The sequence below is a fragment of the Artemia franciscana genome, chromosome 21, assembly GCF_032884065.1.
Source record: "Artemia franciscana chromosome 21, ASM3288406v1, whole genome shotgun sequence".
In the NCBI taxonomy this organism is placed as follows: Eukaryota; Metazoa; Arthropoda; class Branchiopoda; order Anostraca; family Artemiidae; genus Artemia; species Artemia franciscana.
In genome coordinates this window covers 29,978,656-30,002,567 of record NC_088883.1, presented here as the reverse complement: position 1 = coordinate 30,002,567, position 23,912 = coordinate 29,978,656, and the positions used below count along the sequence as shown (strand labels likewise).

Here is a 23,912-nt window from a genome sequence, read left to right as displayed (position 1 = left end):
AAAAGAAACACAACAAACACTACACAAAACAGAAAAAACAAGAAACTAAAGCAAACGAGTAAGGCCTCTGTGAGTGGGCAAATACTTTTAAGCTATGAGGACACACGGAAGATTTTTATCCTCTTTGAGGACACACGGAAGATTTTGTATTCCATTTGCAGTATTTGCCAAAAGATTGGGTACTGATTCTTCTTTTAAGAAGTATTGCAAATTTCTCAGAATAAAGTTAATAAAAAATAAGAATAATACAAACCTGGACCCTTAGTAGTGCTTGCAATATTTTCTTCTCCATGGTTGAAATAAAGTGTTTTACTCATTAATAGTATTTACTATTTTGATTAGAGTTTAAGTTAAACTTTGTTGTAGAAAAGTAGGACACTAAGTGGGGTGGTCACCTCCATAATATTTACAGTAGTTTGTGTTGTTTTTAGCTTTGATCTTTACTTGATTGAAGACATAATTGTAATTTTTTAATCTAGTAGCATTACATTCACAGTAATTATGACATCTATTCCACCCAAAATTGTAATGCTGTTTTTCTATTTACAAATCTGTATATATTAGTCATTAAAATTGACTGGAGATTTTTTTTTTTTGAATTTTGTGCTAAAAAGCTATTAATGTTTCCCTCTTAATTTTGTTTCAAGTTGCTACAAAAACTAATTGATAATTATTAATGACAATTCTTTGTTCAAGTTGCCAGTATAAAAATCATAGCTGAGGCAAATGGTAACCCTTCCTCTCATACTAATTTATTTATTTATATTTATTATATTTATATTTATATTTATTTTAATTTCATATTTATTTTAAGTATTTATTTTGCACATTACTTTCACTTGAAAAATTATTTTTAAAAAAATTTCACCTTTTATCAAGCCATTCAATGTAATTATATAAGCTGATTATTTTTTATTTGTTAGAAAAATAACAAATAAATTGGAAGAAGACCCTATTTTGACAAAACAATGATAGTGCCTGCACCAAGTAAAAACAAGAGAGAAATTATTGATGCATTTTGGTTATTTTTTCTATAATGTTGGAGACAAAGTTTTTTTCATGTCTGGAGGCATAGCAGCAAATAGGAGACAAGGTAGGAGCAGGCTGGGAAGCAAATTTAAAGTACTATTGTCATAATTTACTCTGTACCATCCAGACTGCTTTACTTTCTATTGACTTCCTTACCACCACTGTATCCAACACGCACAGGCTGGCTGCCAAAGTATCTCACACTTGGCAACATGATCATTACTGTTGCCGGTTCTTTGTATTTTCTTGAAGGTCATACCTACTGGAACATCCTTTCTAAATTGAAGCTTTTGTTGCTCCCAGGAAGATTTTGACTCTTACCTAGCACATTTGAGCCACCTGCATCCCTGTTTACTCAAAGATTTCAAAGCCAGTCAGTGTCATTTACATTGACGTACAATTTGACTGCCACCTCTAGCTTTCTTCATTATGCTTTGTTTGTCTACAATATTCTTAGTTTTCTTTCTTATTCTTTTAATTTTGACAATAACTCTTTACCACATCTCATAAGGTCCAAATTTCCTTTAAATTCCTTTTAGTCATCCCCCCCGCCTTGAATTATGTAAAGAAGATCTTCCAACAAACAATCTTAGTTTGTTACCTGTTTTCGCCCATGATTTTGTACTCCCATGATTTATTCATGATGCCTTTTTTCTGATTATTGATTGTGATTTGTATTTTTACACTGGTTATTGATATATCTGTACATTGGATACTATTACTACTACTACTAGCAACTAAATGCAGTACCCAGCCGCCTAAGGCAAACAAAGCTACACACGCTCCTCCTCCATCTCAATCTATTCAAAACCTCCCTCTTTAAACCCTCCCAGAAAGTTCCCATCTCCTTTAAATCTTTCTTTATGACATCCTCCCACCCTAGATGAGGATAATCTACTTTCTATTTAGCCCTAGACGGTTGGCTAAAAAGGACAGTCTTCGGCAATCTATCATCCTTCATCTGCAGAATTTGTCCTAGCCATTCCAACCTTTCTTTCATTATAGCCTTAGAAAGCAGGATTGAACCACACTTTACGTAGAGCTTACTTTTTGAAATATGGTCAGTCAGCTGGGTACCCAGAACAATCCACAGGCAATTTCTCTGGAAAACATCTAGTAAATCTTCATCTACTTTTTGGAGCGCCCATGCTTCTGAGCTATATTGATATCAAATAATGGAATGTCAGTATCAATATCAAATATTGAAATGTAATCATCCACGTCAAAAACAAATCGAAAAGCCTCACATCTTGCCCAGAAAGCAGATAACGTAGTGAGTGTTTTTGCTGCATCTGCTTAGCATCTGCATCTGCTTAGGGAGCAGTTCTGCTTTAAGGGTTTTATCAATTTATGGTGGCATTTTCCCGCTTTCTGTGAGACATTTCTATGAAGGTGTAAGATACTAAAGTAAAAAGAAATCATCTAATTGGAATTATCCCTCAACAGCAAGAAGTAAGCAAAAGGAAAAAGGTGTTAGCATTTTAAACTACATCTAATCCTGAACTGTAAAAGTCCCTAATTGTTATCTGATAATGATGATTGTCTTGAGAGGGTAGGATTTGCAGTTGAATATTTAGTTTTGCTTGGAAGCATGACTGGGGCTGTTTATTTGGTTGTAAAATACATATGTTGTGTGAAAAGCCATTTTCCAAAGTGGAAATCTCAGGCACAGATGACTATTGACAATCATAGCGCAAAAAAACTAAAACTTGGCTTTACCTGAGGTGTGAACACTAGGTTAAGTTTACTCCTAATTATATTATTTAGTGCCTTAATTTACTGGTAATTAATGCCCTTATGGTCATTGGCAGGGTTGTTACTTTCCAACTTTTGGGGGGGGAAGGGATTTTACCAGCTGGCTTGTCAATTTTACCGACTGTTTTTTATTAATAGCTAGCATATTGTCTGTTGGGAATATGATGCGTAAAATCATTGCACGAGTCGGTAAAACTGCTACATTTACCAAACATGATTGAGATTTTGGTATATGTCATGTCACTATTTTCATGCTCTTTATGTCACCAAATAGAAAATTATGGCACCATCTGTAAAATCACAACAGGAGCTAATAAAACTGCTGTGTTAACTGACCAAGCTTGATGTTTTTGTAGATGAAATGTCAGTATTCTCATGGTCTTTATGTAACCGAATAGAAAATTTTGGCAGCATCAGGAAAATCGTGGCGCTTCACGCCACAATTATACAACCTCATTTTTTGTATTGACTGTCCAAAAAACATTGGGAGGGGTATCTTCCCTGACAGCCCTGTTCCTTGGTAAAACTGACCTACTTGTGGGGGGATTGCTATTTCAAGTGGCATGATGAAGTCACCATCAAGGTTGTTTCTAAAAGCAATTTTCCAATCTTAGAAATCCTACCTTCATCAAAGGTATCGAACTCCTATCTAATTCACAGAGATTGTGATGGAGAATTGAATAGTTCAAAGAATGATGATTATGAAAATGGAAGCTGCTAAATTAGAAAATAATGTTATTGTATGGAATGCTGTCTGTGAGGACAATGATAACGCTAGAGTTATATTCAAAGAGATAGTTCGCCTTGGATTAGAAATGCCGAAGGTAAATTTCATGATCGCATAGTATGATAGAAATCGTTAATTTTTTAAGGTGACACTGAATAAAAAAGATTATAAGTTAGCTATGATAAAAAATGCTAGTAAGCTTAAGGGTAAGTCATTCCATGGAAACAATTCGAACTTGTTTGTTTGTGACATTGTTCCAGCCAAAATTCGTAAAATATGTAAGCTGTTATTGGTGAAATGTGACAAATTAAGAAAAGTTCATGGATATGATGCATGGATATCCAAGGGTATTCAGACATATTTGTTTGTGAAACAACCTGATGATTTGACTACTGAATACTCATTTAGTGATTTTATACCAGAGATCGACGACTTTTCGAGAGTCCGAGGAGAAGCACATCAAAGTTTATGAGTGGATGGTTCTGTGGCATAAAATTATTACATATGATAGTTGAAGCGCTCTGTTGTTATTATTATTTAATTCATATAAGTATGTAATGTTCAATCTTGTTTGACTTAGCCTGTTTGTTTGTATCTATTTATTGTTAATATTCCTTCTTCTAAATTCTTAACTATTTTTCTATATTTACTTACTTTTTTGTTTTTGTTTGTTTATTTGAACCCCCAAAAAAGTCTTTCCGATTAGCAGTATTAAAAGAAATCAACCTGGAATAATAATAATAATAATTTATTTCTTACCCACAGCAACACTATAAAAGTTTTAAAATGTGGAGTACAAACAATTAAATACACACAAAAAAGCAAAACATACAGAAAATGAAAAGTAATGACAATAGAAATTTTTTGCGTTAATACAAAAAATTAAATAAACACACAAAATAAAGAACTATGAAAAAAAAATGAACATTAGATATACAAAAAAAATGAAATTCAAAAAACACAAAGAGAAAAACAAATACACACACAAAGTCAACGAAAAAAACGGATAAGACGGTGGTGAGGGGATAGGCGCGTAGAAGCTGTACTGGAGAGTTGTCTGTGAAGAATCTCCAACTTTAAAGTTATGTCAGGAACTGAGAATTTTTTAACAAGAGTCCGGTTTTTTGTCCAAGGTGGAAGATACAGAAGAAATTTGCAAAATTTGAAATAATTTATCCGAATTCTTTTTAAATTACCATTATTAAGAAGGGGGAAAAGACCTGAAGCATAAAGGACAGAATGATCACAGAAAGTAGAATAAAGTTTAGCCAGCGCACGTCTAATATACTTCCCTCTATTTGCAACAATTTTTGCATAACCAATCTGAATCTTTTTACTTATATCACAAACAGTACGCTGACGTAAGCTCGAAAGATTGTTAGTAATAGAGATACCAAGCCAACGAATACGATCAACAAGAGGGATAGTGAAGTTATTACAGTGAAGTGGAGTAGCAGTAATACAGTTATAGGGAAGAAACTCACATTTATCTATATTAATTGAAAGGCCAATATCAGAGAAAGCATCAGAAACTATAGAGACCATATTGGAAAGACCCTTTTTGGAACGGCTAATCAGAAGCAAGTCGTCAGCATACGCAAGATAAGAAACATCCGCAAGACCAGAAAGGTATGTACCTGAAATCTTAGCCAGCACACTAGAAATACACATCTTAAACAGTGTAGGGGACAGAACACCACCCTAACTAACGCCTCTTCGCATTCTTATAATAGTGTCTGGTGCAGATCCTAATTGAAGAAACGAATTTGGATACCAAAACCTAAGAAGCATTATAATAGAGAGATTGGCCCCAGAATTATACAAGGAAAACATGAGCTGACTATGGACCACACTATCAAACGCTTTCGAAAGATCCAAAGCACAAACATAAAGACCATTTCCCTTGGAAGAATTATCAGCCAATAGAGAAGACAGAATCTTATGCGCATGCTGACAACCCACCCCACTCCGAAAACCAAATTGGTTCTCATCCTCAATAATATTTTTAGTCAAAAATGGTAGAAGGATAAACTCAAAAACCTTACTAATATTACAAGATACACTAATAGGTCGATAGCAAGAACAATTAATCGGTGACTTTCCCCTTTTTAAAATTGATGAAACAGTGCCACACAGAAAACTCTCAGGTACGTATGAAGTACATAGACACATTTGAAAAAGAAGCTGAAAGTGAGATATAAGGGGGGTGCATTCAATCGGCATATGCATGTTAGAAATACCATCCTTATCTATTGAATCAGATTTTAAACTTTTAACAGCATTAATTACGGAAGAAAAAGATATGGGCACTATATGGGGCTGCGAAAACGTTGTACTAAAGAGGGGGGTAAGAAGGCGAGTATACACAGAATGCACTGAATAATTAATCACTGAAAAAATCGAAGAATAATGTTTATACCAAGCTGAAGTTGGAAGGCAATTACTTGTCATAGTTTCATCATTTATCTTGTCAGAATTGATCACTTTTCGCCAATCCTCCCTACTTACAGGGAAATCCATACCGTGGTAACCTGCCGACCTCAGATAACGTTTATAATTGGTTTTAGTTTTACGTTTGATATCAGCGACACACCCAGAACTTGGCCGACCACATTCATTCCATATCTGGAGCCATAATTTTGCTTTATTTTTTACCGACTTTAAACAAGGGTCCATTGACCAGATAGGTTTTTGTGTTCTTTTACGAATACGTTGTCGAGGTACGGCAGCTTCTTCTGCCCTTTTCATACACATCACAAGTTGGTTATAATAACAGTCAATATCGGCTTTACCATTCGTAGGTACTTGGCGCTGAAGAAGATGATATGGAACAGGTATGGTAGAAAGAAGGGTTGTCAAGGTAGAGATGTAGTGCGGTATATTCGCTTTGCTCCAATTACTTTTTTCAAACCACTTCGATTTTTCTCGCGAGCAATTGGTTTCCGATAGATCAATATCCATTGTAAATGTCGCTGAAATTGGCAATGTGGTCAGTATCTTGCTCGTTAACATGAACAGAAGCAGAAGAAGAGATAATACCAGGCGAGAAAATAATATGGTCAATATCACTTGTGCTTCCAGAATGATGAACATATGAGAAATTGCGGGATTTGGGCACAACGCGGTATGAAGGAAGACACTCAAAAAGCAGTTCCCTTCTCACAGAAGATCGATTAATATCTGTATTTAGGTCCCCAATTATTATATAATGTAGAGAGTTTAACAGTACCTGATTCACAAGATTCTTAAGCAGGCCACACGCCTTTCCGAATTTAGTTAAGGATCTGATCGAGTATCCTTCATATGGGAGATAAGAGTTTATAAATACAATACTGCCGACACGCACAGCCAAAACAAATTCGTCGGAGTAGAAGAGTACTGGGGAGGGTAGATGAATGTCCCGTTTAAAGACACAGACTAGTCCACCGGAAGGGCGACCGTCTGAATGAAGACATTTTCTTTTCTTTTCGTAATCGTTCCCATTTGTTTTACCTTTTTTTCTTTTGTTTGTTTGCTGGGGCTTTTGTTTGTTCGGTGGGGCGTGATATGATTGTCCTTGACGTGGTGGCAATATTTGATGATGGATAGAGTGAATAGTGGAGTTCCATCATTAAGGTAAAATGAATTTGCGTGAGATTCTCTTTTGTTTCTTTCAGTTTTCCAAAATATTGTAGGTAATGATAATGAAGATAATTGCATGTTAGGTATTCCAAAAAATTTATATTTATTTTTGAATGATTTGCAAAGAATAATGTTAATACAAAGAGGATATCGTTTTAGAATTGTCAAGGGTGAAGGAATGCATAAGATACGATTGAAACTTTTTTGTCGTCATCTAATACGGATACTTTTCATATGTATTTATTGCAACAAAAGCCTTTTTGGTCCATGGATAAAACATTGACGCATAAAATAATAACCCGAAAATAACGAAATATTGTCATTTCTTTTAATTAAAAATAGAAAAGCACTTTTAATATTGTCAAAGAAATTATTCACCCAATTTGTATTGATTCTGGGCCAATGATGATGGATATGAACCCGGAATTCTCCCTTCCATTAAATATACCACCTATGAAGTCTATGAAAAAAATTGTCTCTAATTATCCAAGGCAATTAACTAAACAATAAGTTCTAACACGGATCTCAGTTTGAGCTAAATTTTCAAAGTGCACGATTTAAATAAGTATTTCGATTAATATATTTCTATCGTCCGCATTGACTACCGTTTAACAGCAGTGTAAATTGCCATTTAGTCTGGTATTGATTATGTTGGGATCGCACGTTTCAGACCCGGATTTGCATCCAATCGACCTTACTCAGATTTGCTAATTGTCCTATGTACAGGTTGGTAGTATCATTGTTTTTACTATGCATGTGGTGCAGAATTACTATCAAATATTTTGGCACTAGTCACGCTTTGAATCATTTTGTTGTTTGTTTACATCTAACTATGGGCTATTTTTAAAAGTTGTCAGGACCTTTCGGGGTAAAATTGCAGTTGAACGGCTCTTCTGAAGAAGAAAGTAGTACCGCTAGACAGGGGCGGATCTAGAGCAAAATCTTGGGGGGGGAGCAATATGACGGGCGCCAATGAGATATATCTTATAGGGAATAATGTGACAAAGGTGTCAATAACTGACCAAACTGACGAATTAATTCGAAAAAAAGAGTAAAAAAAAACAGGGAAAGAACGCGCCAGAAATCTTGAGGGCCCTCTGGATCTACCGGTGTCATTAGATTCCTTTTATATGCTTTTTCCTAATATCATTTTCGTTTTTCTGACAAATCACTCTACTCCTCTCCCCCCTTCATCATTCCTGATTTAGCCCTAAAATTAAAAAAAAACCTTTAAAAAAACATTAAAATTATGAAACTCTTGCTTTATAAGATGCAGTATTTTTCCGTCATTCGGATTATCATGTTTCCTTCCGTTGTCTAATTATTTGTAAGGCCGTTTCAAGGAGGGGAGGGGTAACCTGGTTTTAACTTCCCCCGATTTTTCTTAGTCAAAAACCCAAGAAAAACGCATATAAACAAATTCTGATACGTTTTCAGAACAAAATCCAGGATGCACCCTTGATCATTTTTAATAATAGTTTTATCCAATATTCCCCTCAGTCACTCAGGCAAAACGGTATTTCATCGGTTCAAGAATGCGAGGAAACTGGTTAACACAGAAGATATGATATATCACTAGATGCAAAACAATGTAATAATATATTTTTAAGGCTATATCTAGGACCATCAGGGGGGGGGGTGGATTTTCAGAAAAATGACCATGACATTTATAAAGAGCATAAAACAAAGACTCTCATCATACTACTCTTTTTGTGTCCTAATTAATTTTTTTTGAAGAGCCGCTAAGCTGTAATTTTACCCCTCTCTTTTAGCTGAACTCCTGGGAAGTTTCTAGCTGCTGAAGGGAAATACGTCTGGAATTTCTTACTTTCGGAGAGAAATAAAACCTGTTTAGAGTGGATACATACTGGCAAAATGGGTCTAAACCCAAAGGTGTAGTCGGAAATAGGTCTAGACCAATATGGGACCAGAAATGGGCTTAGAACGAAATATCCAGAAATTATTGGTTCTGATCACTCTCTAATACAAGGATTTTCTCTATTGAATTGTTATGTATGTTATGTTATGTTATGTAATGTAATGTTATATGTTATGTTATGTATATGTTATGTTATGTAATGAATTGTTCGGTAGAAAACTGTGACAGTAGTTGATAATGGATGTGGCGCAGAATTACATCCAAATATTTTTGTGGTTTTCATGTTATAAACAGTATTATGTTTTTTCCGTTTTTGCATCCAACCGTAGGTTATTATTACATGCATTTTTTCTAAGTATTCAATCATGATTTTTCCGTAGCCGCCCTGATCTTGTAAAGTTTCGATACTAGTAGTTTCGATCTTGTAAAGTTTCGATACTAGACTTGTAAAGTTTCGATACTAAAGTTTCGATACACTTGTAAAGTTTCGATACTAAAGTTTCGATCTTGTAAAGTTCTAAGTATTCAATCATGATTTTTTCGTAGCCGCACTGATCTTGTAAAGTTTCAATACTTAAAGTTTCGATACTAGTAGTTTCGATCTTGTAAAGTTTCGATACTAGACTTGTAAAGTTTCGATACTAAAGTTTCGATACACTTGTAAAGTTTCGATACTAAAGTTTCGATCTTGTAAAGTTCTAAGTATTCAATCATGATTTTTTCGTAGCCGCACTGATCTTGTAAAGTTTCAATACTTAAAGTTTCGATACTAGTAGTTTCGATCTTGTAAAGTTTCGATACTAGACTTGTAAAGTTTCGATACTAAAGTTTCGATACACTTGTAAAGTTTCGATACTAAAGTTTCGATCTTGTAAAGTTCTAAGTACTCAATCATGATTTTTTCGTAGCCGCACTGATCTTGTAAAGTTTCGATACTTAAAGTTTCGATACTAGTAGTTTCGATCTTGTAAAGTTTCGATACTAGACTTGTAAAGTTTCGATACTAAAGTTTCGATACACTTGTAAAGTTTCGATACTAAAGTTTCGATCTTGTAAAGTTCTAAGTACTCAATCATGATTTTTTCGTAGCCGCACTGATCTTGTAAAGTTTCGATACTTAAAGTTTCGATACTAGTAGTTTCGATCTTGTAAAGTTTCGATACTAGACTTGTAAAGTTTCGATACTAAAGTTTCGATACACTTGTAAAGTTTCGATACTAAAGTTTCGATCTTGTAAAGTTCCGATACTAGAGACCAGAACGCCATTTGTGATTTAGTGAAAGCAATTTTTGTTTCGAGCTGAGTGTTTTAATTGTCGTAATATCAACAACGAAAGAAAAAGAAAGAAAGGAAATCGTCATAATAGCCTACCCAAGATTGCTGAAAAGAACCTATGAAATGGATTGACATTTTAATATATATTGATACTTATTCCTGAAAGTCTCAGCAGTTTTAAATTTATCAACGTTATAAGAGAGACAACATTTAAAATGAATTTTGTTCTTAATAAAGCGCAAATGACGTTCTGGTCTATAGAAGGCATAGGGGACGTTAGCCCTACTACTGCTTGTGATATTTTCGGTTTTTCCTAAGTTTGACTTGATTATTTATTGCAATTTCTGTTCGTTTTGAGTTTCATTTTTTGATGATATTTATGTTCGTTTTACGCACGAATTAGAATTTGACTTTATTTCTGCTCGTCTTAGGCTTTATGTATCTCTTTACTTTTCTTTGAAAAACTTTTGTGGAAAAAAATTGGCAATTTCCTGTTCGTTTTTATTTGACATAGTTTTTTATTGGTTTATTGTATAAACGTTAAAATGGGGATCCATTTAATAGACAATAAAAACAGATTAAAAAGTATGGCTAGTTCGCCCACATATACTGTGGGCGTATTCAGGATTATGATTGTTTGTTTTTTGGGGGGAGGGTGAGGGTGAAAGATTTTTTAAAAATCAAATTAAAACTTGTTGATATGCGCTTTTGTCGCGTCATATAATGGGTTTTTTTTATCATGTACATTCTGGCGATGGCCTTGGCTGCGAGTGAGCTTAAACACCTTTTTATAATAACGTAAAGTATGAGTTAGAAAAACAACCCTTTCTCCTAACATTTTCTACCCAGAATTAGCGAAAGTATGTGATTAATCAGGGAACCAAATATAAATACTTATATTTAATTAATGTAAGAACCTAAAGGAATTTGAAATTTTTAGCTTTGTCGCGAGACGATCCGATCAAGATACATAGATAGGACGGCAGGCGCCAAGCGCATGTTTGAAAGACAGACAATACTCGGTTTCATGATGCTATAAATTTGCGCCCCAAACATTGCTTTTGTAGTAAGAACATTGATTTAAGTTATTTATTACTTAACACCTGCTGAACTGAGAATCGATGACGGTCACTTGGTAATGACTACCTGTGAATGAATTCTAATGGTGCAAGAATTGAATTTTATATTCAACGTGGGATATTATTTTCTTCTGTTCTAGCATTCGAGGATGGATTAAATAAACATAACTTGGAAACTAACTTATGCAAAGAGCTGCTATATTCGCATATTTTTATTACATATATAATGGGGTTCGCCCCCTCGTTAATACTTTGCTCTTTATGCTAAAGTTCAAATATTGTTCCAATTCTTTAAGAATGACCCCCTGAATAGATAAAAGTTTAATAAGAATAAGAAGATCTTATGAAATTACTAAAAAAAACTTTAGCAAAAAGAGCATATATGTAATAGTTTCTGTTTGTTTTAAATTTTAATGTTGCTCCTTACTTCCACTTGAATTTTTTTCTGATCGTTTTTTAAATAATGCTGGATGATGGAATCAACAAGTGAAATGAAATCATTTTTATACAATCCTAAAAAGGGCTTATGCCACATTTGCCTCTGACTCATTCGGACTATTTGTCTTGGCTTTTTCTGCAATTAGCCATGGATTGATGCCCCCAACTACTTGATTTTAATTCAAAATCCCCCCTTGAAAAATTTTTCCATGGAAAAATTCTCCCACGTTACCTTGTCCCCCAACCCCCACACCAGAAAAAATCCCCCCTGAAAACGTCCGTATACATCCCAGTAACCAATACTATATGTAAATAATGGCCAGAGTTCAAAATTGCAGCCCTTCCCCCGAGGACTGTGGGGGAGCAAATCACCCTCAATGATAAAGCTATTAGATTTTTTGACTATGTTGAACAAAATGGCTATCTCAACATAATGATCGGATGATTTTGAAAAAAATGAGCTTGGGATGGGCCTAGTTGCCCGCCAATCTTTTTGATCACTTAAAAAGTTAACTAGAAGTTTTAATCTCCGTTCGAATGAGCCCTCTCGCGATATTCTAGGACCACTGGGTCAACACGATCATCCCCTGGAAAAAAATAAATAAAGATGCATCCATGATATTTCTTCTAGCAAAAAATACAAAATTTCACAATTTTGCAGATAGGAGCTTGAAACATAAATAGTAGGATTCTCTGATGCGCTGAATCTGATGGTGTGATTCTATGACTTTTAAGCGGTGTTTCCCCGTTTTTTCGAAAATAAGGTAAGTATTCTAAGGCTCGTAACTTTTGATGAGTAAACCTAAACTTGATGAAACTTATATATTTGAAATCGGCACAAAAAAAAAAATAGATTATTTTGGTGTAAAAAAAAATTTAATCAAAAGTTAATATTATAAACAAAAATGCACATAAAACTGAAACAGACTAACTAAAATACATTTTTTAATAGCTCAAATATATTATACGAGTGAGATATTAGTCTTATTTCTTTCTCTTCGTTTCCTTTAAACGGGCCAAAGACCCGTTTGTCATTTTCAGATTCATTTCTTTGTTTTTAATGACTGGACAGTTGGACTTTAGATTTTTTATTTACTTTCCTTTAAATAACTTCTTTTTACAATTTTTTTTTCTAAATTCATTTTGCAAAATGGTTTTTCCAAATTGGTTTTTATTTTCTTTGTGTTGCATTTTGCTTTATCTATCTATTTTTGCATCTTCTTCCATTGATTTCAACTTTTTAACAAAATTTTTCGTTTGAGCCTAAGCTAGACAAGCCCCTCAGGCTAGGACCAATGGCAGACACGCGGCTTTTTTTTTTATACATGTTTCAAAATTAAACCATGATTCGGTGTTTTTCAATCAAGAGGACATAAATTCCATCAAAACATTAAATATCAGGTAAGACAGCTATTTACTGTGCTTTTATTGCTTAAAATATTCAAAAATGAAAGACTAGGAACTCCATGAGTTTTATAAGGCGACTTTGCGTCGAGTCATAGATGTCGTAAAATCGGCGCCGTACAAGATCCCATCATTTGATTCTTATATCTTATCTCACCGTGCAGAATATTAGATTCTTTCCACAAACGTTAGACCAGACGCCCTAGGAAGAAGGCTGCCATGACCGACTTTAGAGACAGATATTTGAATTTATAGTCTTCAATCACCCTCATTTCCATAGCTGAGAATTATCTTGGACAAAATTAGCGTAACTTTAAATTCTTGCTTTAAAAGAGTGAGCACCTACCTTCAATCTTTTTTTGGTCAGCTGTGGCTCTTATCCTACTTATCCGTGGCTCTTATCCTACTCTGTATTTGATAAGATCATAATATTTCACTGACAGCACTTAAAAAATAGCTCAATGTATTTTTAAGTTTTCTGGACAAAGGTCAACCAGCCCAAGCCATGTCTTACAGACGGCTTTAGTCCCTCCCTTCACCAGCCAAAGAATTAGTTATCCAGCCGTATCTGAGGATGCGTTATCCGAGTAAGAACGGATCAAAGCAGAGATAATAGACGTGAAACATCAGCTGGAGGGCCCGAGATGATTAGCAGGATCAAAACCAAATGATTAGAGCAATTTAAAATAATGAAAAATGAGTAAAAAACTCAGTTTTGTCAAAAACTTACAAGATGAGTAAATTTTTTTACTTGGTTCTTGTACTGTCACTGAAAGTGCATATACAGATAAAATTTTGAAGTAACTGAATGTTCGGAAGTGATCGAAAAGTTGCTCGTAAACATGTGCAACAGACAGACGAACCAGCAAGTAAGAAAACGAAGTAATAAGAGTTAATTAGAAGGTAGTAGCCCTTGCTATAAGTATGTAATCAATCGGGAATAGCATTTGGGACAGAACCGGAACCTTGCTTTCACATAATTTTCCTTGAAGGATGGGGCCAGTCTACAAAGATATTTCCAAGGGGGTAAGTCGGAACTTTGTATTTGCAGAAATTTTCTGTGAAGGGCGGGCCTAGTCTACAAAAGTACTTCCAATGGGGTAAGCCAAGTTTGAAAAAAGGGTATATGTTGTTGAAGGCTATGGAAGTTTGTTCCTTTGATCTCTTACTCTCTTCAAAAGGGTAATATAGGCCCAGCTTATCCTGCTTTTGGCTACTCATCAGTGCGAATGCCGTAAGTCTCTTCTTATGAAGCAAAACTTCATTAAATATGCGTCAAACTGAGAAGTTGTTGATGTTGTTGTTTCCTTAAAAAAGGGACACTTATTTTGTGGTCTTCTCTATTAATGTAGAGAGATTCCTTGGGCTTCGTTCATGCCTTCACCAAGAAAAACGAAAGAGCTCCTCTGAAAAAAAAAACAACAACATCAAACTATATCTTATTTATGAAAAATTCGATAAATTTAATCTAGGTCACGCTGCTTTATGAGCTGCATGATCAAACGGATTCTGAGTTGCTGACAAGGGTTCAGAGGGGGTAGGGCTTTCGAAGGGGTAGTGACCAATTTCCCCAGGGGCAGATCCAAGATTTATTTTTTTTAGTGGGGGGGGGAGGTGCATAATAGGCTGCTCAAATACAGTTGCAAACAAAGAAATACCAGCAATTTAAAGGGAACATCAACAATTATATGTCGTAGGTAGGCAGTGAAAATGGTTGTAAATTTAAATTAAAATATGGTGAGGTTTAAAGTTGTTATAAATCTGTTGAAATTGAATTGATGTAAAAATATTGATACCAAGAAAATAGTAAGCTATAAAAATCACCCTTTCAAAAAAAAAATAAAAAGCTCTTCACCCTCTACAAACAAATATGATGTTTAATATTTTCAGCAAATTTTTTGTCTTTGCACTTGTGGCCACTATAGCGAGTGAGTTTACCTTTGCATTGTCAAAACCAAAATTGGTCTTGAACCATCTTTTGGAATCATGCATTCTTTGTTACTATTTGTATAGGTCAAATCATTTATCATGTCGCCTAGCTATATGGCATCGCTTAGTAATTATGATGGTAATGGAGGGTAGGAAATGAGGATTAAGATGAAGCAACAAAATAGAACAAAAGCTAGTCACTATTTATTTAAAAAAATAGTATTTTAATCAACAGTGTCAACTGTGACGATAAGTCAGGAATTTACTAATCAAAATTTCACTTTTCATAACAATTTATCGAATCTTTCCACTGATACTTATGTAGGCCTATTATATCGCCAACTCCCAAGAAGTGAAGTTAGGTTAATCCTAGTGAAAAATATGATGAAAATATAATACTTCTGAAACATATTTGAACTATATATCTGCACATCAGGGGAGGGCAACCTAACCTAACCCCACCTCCCTTAATATGCAAATTTATAACCCAAAAAATATAATTACAATGTGTTCTGTCACCCACCACTTGTTGGCCACTGAGCGTAAGCTAATTGCTTCTTAATAAGATTAAATAAAAAAAAACAAGTTTTTTAAATGAAAGTAAGGAGCGACATTAAAACTTAAAACGAACAGAAATTACTCCGTATATGAAAGGGACTTTCTCTTCTCAACGCCCCACTCTTTACACTAAAGTTTGACTCTTTCTCTTAACTCGATACTTTAAAACAGTAAAAAAAACTTTAGCGTAAAGAGTGGGGCGTTGAGAAGGAAAAGCTCCTTTAATATACGGAGTAATTTCTGTTCGTTTTAAGTTTTAATGTCACTCCTTACTTCCTATTTTCCTAACTATTTTATTTATATTTACTTCCTATTTTAATGTTTCCCCCTATTTTCTAAAATAGCGCAAATTTTCTCAGGCTCGTAACTTTTGACGGGTAAGACTAAACTTCATGAAACTTATATATTTAAAATCAGCATTAAAATGCGATTCTTTTGATGTAGCTATTGGTACCAAAATTCCTTTTTTTAGACTTTTGGTTACTATCGAGCCGGGTCGCTCCTTACTACAGTTCGTTACCACGAACTGTTTGAACAGATAAGCCGGTTTTTCTTCGAGTTTTACGCGGCATAAACCTGAGTGCTGGCGGCATAATACATATGTAGGCTACCATTCCAATATTCAAATTCCGATATAATTTGCTTAAACTACAGAATTCACAATTTTATAAGACAAAGTCTATTTTTCGCTTTCTATTCCCAACCCATTTATTTATTACACGGTCGAGGTCTACCTCAGTATTTCGGTGAACATATATAATGGCGTGTCCAGTCAGTCTGTCTTTAGTTTTTTTATTTCCCTGAGGAGGGGGATTGCTCCTCCCAGCTGCACGATCGCAAAAGTTTATCATTATGATTGACTAATAAACCTAAAAGCGAATGATGGGGGGAGCAAGCACTCCCCACCTAAATTCACCACTGATTTCTTCTTATTTAATCCCGCAGACCCTGGGGCTATTACTTTATTTTTAGACAAACTGAATGAAATTATGTAATAGTTTAACAACTTCTTACTTGATTAATTTTTCTATACCGGCTGTTGTGCTATGTGCAATTCTCAATATGCAAAAGTAACACGGTATGTTTGAAATTTGGGTGTTTCATTTCAATGTTCCCCAAGACCATATATCCCTTGATAAAAAAAAAAAAAATGAAAATCATTGCAGACTGAAAAAGAAAACATCCACAGTTCGTAGTGCCACCAAAAACCAAAACCGACTTTACCAATGGTAATAAAAAGTTTCTAAACAGACGAAATTTTCTAACGTAGGAAACAATACATACATCAAAATAGTCCAAATTTTATACTAATTCTACAAATCTTTAAAGATTAAGACTACCCACCAAAAGTTATTGGCATTACTAAATTTTCATAATTTCAGAAGAAGGAAAAACATCCGACCTTGAAGAAATCCTTTCCAATCTCGAGGATAATTTTACCATTAAGTTCTGAATGCCCAAAGACCCCAGTTTCTAAACTCCTAACTCTAACAAGAGCTAAGAGCTCATATGGCACTTGTGACGAGGCAAGAAGAGCTAAGAGCCAAGAGCTCATATGGTATGAGCTCTAACAAAATTCGAAGAATCAGTAGATTTATTTAAAAGGAAGATCATAGGCTTAATGCCGGTTAGGATTTAAAATAAGAGCTCTGAGTCGCGATGTCCTTCTAAATATCAAAATTCATTAAGATCCGATCACCCACTCGTAAGTTATGAATACCTCATTTTTTCTAATTTTCCTCTCCCTTTAGCCCCCTCCCAGATGGTCGAATCTGGGAAAACGACTTTATCAATTCAATTTTTGCAGCTCCCTGACACGCCTACCAATTTTCATCGTCTTAGAACGTCCAGAAGCAACAAACTCGCCAAATCACTGAACCCCTCCCCCCAACTCCCCCAAAGAGAGCGAATCCAGTACGGTTATGTCAATCACGTATCAAGGACATTTGCTTATTCTATTCACCAAGCTTAATCCCGATTCCTCCACTCCAAGCGTTTTCCATCGGATTTCCCCCTCCAACTCCCCCCAATGTCAACAGATCTGGTTGGGATTTGAAATTATAGCTTTGAGACATGAGATCCTTCTAAATATCAAATTTCATTAAGATCCGGTCACCCGTTCTTAAGTTAAATGTTAAAATTAGAAACTAAATAAAATTAGTTTGTAATTTTTCCAAATTAACACCCCCCAGCTCCTCCAAAGAGAATGGATCCGTTCCAATTATGTCAACCACGTATCTAGAACTTGCGCTTATTCTTCCCATCAAGTTTTATCCCGATCTCTCCACTCTAAGTGTTTTCCAAGATTTCTGTTTCCCTCCTCCAACCCCCTATGTCCCCGGATCCAATTCGAGTCGAAAATGGAGCACCTGAGACATAAGATCCTTCTATATATATCAAGTTTCATTAAGATCCGATCACCTATTCGTAATATAAAAATACCCCAATTTTCACGTTTTCCAAGAATTCCAGTTTCCCCCTCCAACTCCCCTCAATGTCACAGGATCTGGTCGAAATTTAAAATTAGAGCTTTAAATCACAAGATCCTTCTAAATATCAAATTTCATTAAGATCTGGTCTCCCGTTCGTCAGTTACAAATACCTCATTTTTCCGAATTACCCCCCCTCCCCAGCTCCACCAAAGAGAGTAGATCCGGTCCGGTTATGTCAGTCACGTATCATAGACAGGTCTTTATTCTTTTCATCCAGTTTCATCCTGATTTCTCCGCTTCAAGTATTTTCTAAGATTTCCGGTCCCCCCAACTGCCCCCCCCCAATGACGCTGGATGCGGTTGATATTTAAAATAAGAGGTCTGAGTTACGAGGTCGTTCTAAATATGAAGTTTCATGAAGATCCGATCACTGCTTCGTAAGTTAAAAATACGTCATTTTTTCTGATTTTTCAGAATTAACCCCCCCCCCCCCGAGAGCGGATCCATTCCAATAATGTCAATCACGTATGTAATACTTCTGCTTATTTTTCCCACCAAGTTTCATCCATACCCCTCCAATCTAAGCGTTTTCCATGATTTTAGGTCCCCCCAAACTCCCCCCAATCTCACCAGATCCGGTCTGGATATGAAATTAGAGCTTTGAGACACGATATCCTTCTAAATATCAAATTTCATTAAGATCCGATCACCCGTTCGTAAGTTAAAAATACCTCATTTTTTCTAATTTTTCAGAATTAACGCCCCCCCCCCAACTACCCCAAAAAGAGCGGATCCGTTCCGGTTATGTCAATCATGTATCAAGGACTTGTGCTTTTTTTCCCACCAAGTTTCATCCCGATCCCTCCACTCTAAGTGTTTTCCAAGATTTTAGGTTTCCCCATCCCCCCCCAGTGTTACCAGATCCGGTCAGGATTTAAAATAACAGCTCTGAGACACGATATCCTTCGAAACATCAAACTTCATTAAGATCTGATCAACCGTTCGTAAGTTAAAAAATACTTCATTTTTTCTGAATTAACCGGCCCCTCACTCCCCCCCAGAGTGTCAAATCGGGACATCGTCCTAGCTTACCTGGAAGTGCCTAAAGTAGCAAAACCAGGACCGACAGACAGACCGACAGAATCTGCGATTGCTATATGTCACTTGGTTAATACAAAGTGCCATAAAAATGTCAAATTTCATTAACAATTTCATTACCAAATCTAATTGACAAAATGTCAAAAATTTAACAACTTATTCTCTTGGTTTTCCTTGCAATCTAATTCTATTGATGTCGCTTCTTGGAAAAGACATTTTTCTTCATTTTTTCCCGATGACCTTCTTCTGCTTGAAGCTATCTCTAAACATGCCCTCCTCCACCATATGTCAAAACCTGACCATCGGGGGAACTTTCTCATTGTTACACCTTCATCTGTCCAGACCCAAACTCGTCTAATGAAACCTGATGAAGCCCCAGGATACGATGGGGTGTAAACTGAACTCCTCCTATACGCTACCCAATTTCTTATACAGTATTAGTCACTATTATTTTCGGCTTTTATTTCTCAGGAATGTTTTCCAACGGCTCTTTCGGAAGGTCTTGTTGCCTGTGCCTTAAAGAAGGGCAAAAACCCGAAGGTTTGTCAATCGTACAGACCAATTACAATTTGCTCCACAATTGGTAAGCTTTCTAAAGATTTGATCTACAAAAAATAAAGGAAAGGCGCGACCATATGGACAACCAGTTTGAATTTCGCGAAAGCATGGGTGAGCAAAACGCATATTCAACTTTTTTGGCTGTTTTAGACCGCTACAGGATGCTGAAAAAAAACCCGGTATGTGCGTGCAATCGACATTTCAAAGGCATTCGATTCCATTATCCGTTCCCATGTCATTTTTTCTCTATTAAGAAGTGGAATAAACCATTTTTTCTGCCGTCTATTATGGAATTGGTATGGTAATGTGTCCATACGGGTGTAGCTAGGTAGCCAGCTTAGCAAATCCGTCACTGTTCAGAAATGTGAGAAACAAGGCTCTATACTTAGTCCAGCTTTTTTCAATAATGTCATTACAACCGTTACTAAAAATATTCTTCGTTTTCCAGTGGAGCCCCATATTGATGTCAGCCACATACGTTACGTACATAATATTTTCTAATATCAGATGATCTTCAGGTTCTCCAAAATACAGTTCATACAGTTTGCTCTGGTTTCAATGAGATTGGGCTTCAAGTCGCCTCCTTTGAAACTGAGCTTCTCGTCTACGGTTCATCTCAACAACCTTCCGTTACTATCAATTGTGTTCTTGTGTGCTAATTTTTTTTTTGGTTCGTGAAACGTCTCGCACACTGATTTTTCTCATAATGAAACTGAGTTTGCTCGTAGAACTTGTTGCGTGCTGATTTTTGTTGTGAAACTTGTTGCATATGGGTTTTTCTCTTCGTAAAACTTGTACGTGGATTTCCCCCCTCGTGAAACTGATTTTGTTCATGGAACTTGTTGCATGCTCATATTTGTTCCTGAAACTTTTTGCTTGCTGATTTTGGTTCGTGAAACTTGTAGCATGCTGATTTTTCTTCATGAAACTTATTGCATGTTGATTTTTTTTTCTTCGTGAAACTTAGGCGTTAATTTTTCTCCTAATTAAAATGATTTTGTCTTTGGAACTTGTTCCATGCTGATTTTTGATCCTGGAACTTGCTGCGTCCTCATTTTCGCTCGTGAAACTTGTTGCACGGTGATTCCTCTCTTCGTGAAATTTGTACATTGATTTTTCTCCTCGTGAAACTGACTATGTTCATGGAATTCGTTGTGTGTTGATTTTTAATTGTTCAAGGGACTTGCTGTGCACTTATTCTTGTTGATGAAACTTTTTGTATGTTGATTTTTCTCTTCCTTAAACATATAAATTGGTTTTTTTCCTTGTGAAACTGATTTTATTCATGCAACTTGTTGTATGCTGATTTTTTTCGTGGAACCTGTTGCGTGCTGATTTTTATTCGTGAAACTTGTTGCATGTTGATTTGTCTCGTCATGAGACTTGTACATTGTTTTTGTCTCCTCATGAAACTGATTTTGTTCATGGAACTTTTTATGTGTTGATTTTGTTCATGAAACGTGATCGTGCTAATTTTTGTTCGTTAAACTTCTTGCATGTTGATTTTTCTCTTCGTGAAACGTGTACATTGATTTTTCTCCTCGCAAAACCGATTTTGTTCATGGAAGTTGTTGTGTGCTGATTTTTGTTTTCGAAACCAGTGGCTTCTTGATTTTTCGCTTCATGAAACGTGTACATTGATTTTTCTTCTCGTGAAACTGATTTTGTTCTTGGAACTTGTTGCGTGCTGATTGTTGTCCGTGGAACTTGTTGGCTTATTTTTGTTCATCAAACTTGTTGCATGTTGATTTTTCTCTTCTTTTAACTTTTAAATTGATATTTTCTCGTTGTGAAACTAATTTTGTTCTTGGAACTTGTTGTGTTCTGATTGTTGTTCTTGTAACTTTTTCCTTGCTGATTTTTTTTGTTCGTGAAATTTTTGTATGATGATTTTTCTTTTTGACATTTCTCTAGAGATTTTTCTCCTGAATAAACTTGAAAATTGATTTTAGTCATCGTGAAACTGATTTTGTTCAAAGGAAACTTTTCACTTGCTGTTTTTTGTTCGTGAAACTTACTGCGTGCTTTTTTTTGTTCGTGAGACTTTTTGCATGCTGCTTTTTCTCTTCGTGAAACCTCTACATTTATTTTTGTCCTCGTGAAAATGATTCTGTTCATTGAACATATCATGTACTTATTTTTGTTCGTGGAACTTGCTGCATGCTGATTTTTGTTAATGAAACTTGTTGATTTTTATCTTCGTGAAACCCGTACATTGATTTTTCTCCTAGTGAAACTGATGTTGTTCCTGAAACTTGCTGTCTGCCATTTTTTTTTCATGGAAGATGCTGCGTGCTGATCTTTTTTCAGTGAAATTTGTCGCATGTTGATTTTTCTTTCCGTGAAAGCTGTACATTGATTTTTCATCTCGTGAAACTGATTTTGTTCATGAAACTTGTTACGTGCGAGTTTTCGTTTGTGGAACTTTCTGCGTGCTGATTTTTTTCGTGAAACGCGTTGCGCGTTGATTCTTCTCATCGTGAAACTTTTACATGTACTTTTCTCCTCTTGAAACTGATTTTTGCTCATGAAACTTGTTGCATGCTCATTGTATGCTGAGTTACGTTAGATGGCTAGTCATCCAAGCTAGCTTAACCTAACCTACCATGTGCAGGTTAGGTGTAGGCTCCACCACGATTGTTACAGTCCCCCAAACATAGCCTAACCTGTTACAAGTTCTATGAAAAAAAAAAAAAATCAGTTTTACGAGAAGAAAGATCAATGTACGAGTTTTACGAAGAGAAAAATCAATATGCAACAAGTTTTACGAACAAAAATCAGCCTAGAAACAAGTTCAAAGAATAAAAATCAACATGCAACAAATTCCATGAACAAAATAGGTTCACGAGGAGAAAACTCAATGCAAAAGTTTCACAAAGAAAAAAATAACACGCAGCAAGTCCCATGAACAAAAATCAGCATGCAACAACTTTCATGAACCAAATCAGTTTCACGAGGAAAAAAAAATCAATATGCAGCTTCCACGAAAAGAAAAATTAGCTACAACAAGTTTCACGAACAAAAATTTTATTTATTAAACTTAAGACCAACTAGGGCCACTTACAAAAGAAAAGAAAAAAAAATAGAACAAAAACAGATATATCAATAACACACAAAAAGAAATCAGTAACAAAAAAACAGTTCATTCAAATAACAATCGTACATTTAAACATGTCAAAATTGTTGTGCGTAAGTCACACTTGACCAAGTCAGCCAAAGCGGCAGAGAGTGGCGAAAAAGCGGTTCAGAAAGCACCAAAATGAGGGGATTATCCGAAGCAAGTATCCTTGTCTGGATAGAAAGAGAAGATTTTCTATGCAGCTCAGGAAATATAAAACCGAATATGAACCTGATATAAAGAACCCGAAGAGAATACTCACACCTAACAGATAGAGATTGTACAAAAGCTAGACCGTACAATGGAGTGCAGTAAGCTCTGAAAAGAAAGCATCTTACAGAAGGGTTGCAACTCCCGAACTTACGAATGAGTAAGTTAGCCCTGAAGCACAGCGAACATGAGAGTGCCTTAACATGAAGCTCATCACTCAGAGTTGGAGCCACCGTGAATCCAAGATATTTTCCATCAAAACATAATGACACTCCAGAAAGCCAAGCCATAGGGATATGTTTCAAAGGAGTTCCTCAGGGAATAAACGCCATACACTGGGTCTTAGCTGTGTTGAACACGATATCAGTGGCTGACGTAAACTCATCACATATTCAAAGTAAATGGTTCAGTGCAGTAGCTGTAGGAGCTAAAATAACCAGGACATCGGCATAACTCAAGTTATTGAAGCAAACACCACGAATAAAACAGCCAACCCCAGTTTGTGCCAAACGCAGGTTAAGATCATCCACTTAAATATTATGCAGCAACGGCTAGAGGACCCCACCTTGCCGCACACCATTCAAAACAGGGAAAGACTCACTGAAATAACCACTCCATTTGATTTTGTAACGCTCAACTTCAAACCAGTATTGAAGAGTTCCAATGATACGACGGTCAACTCCTTTAGTGTCTATTTTGTCAAGGATCTTCTCAAGGTTCACTCGGTCGAAAGCCGCCTTTGCATCAACGAAGCATGCAAAAACATGACTAGAAAAAAGCCAAAATTGTTGCGCTACAGATT

General features: G+C 35.6%; 1 protein-coding gene across 2 annotated transcripts in view; it reads left to right on the top strand.

Moving 5' to 3' along the window:
• Positions 1 to 23,912, top strand: part of LOC136040842 (uncharacterized) — a 291,726-nt gene that overhangs the window by 2,976 nt on the left and 264,838 nt on the right. Inside the window, exon 1 of one of the 2 annotated variants that reach the window (XM_065725197.1) lies at positions 12,512 to 12,567. The exons of the other annotated variant lie outside the window; for it this stretch is intronic. Within the exon in view, the coding sequence (XP_065581269.1) occupies positions 12,527 to 12,567 (41 nt within the window). The 5' untranslated portion in view covers positions 12,512 to 12,526. Of the gene's footprint in view, positions 1 to 12,511; positions 12,568 to 23,912 lie in introns of those variants that run through there. 2 annotated transcript variants of the gene reach the window in all.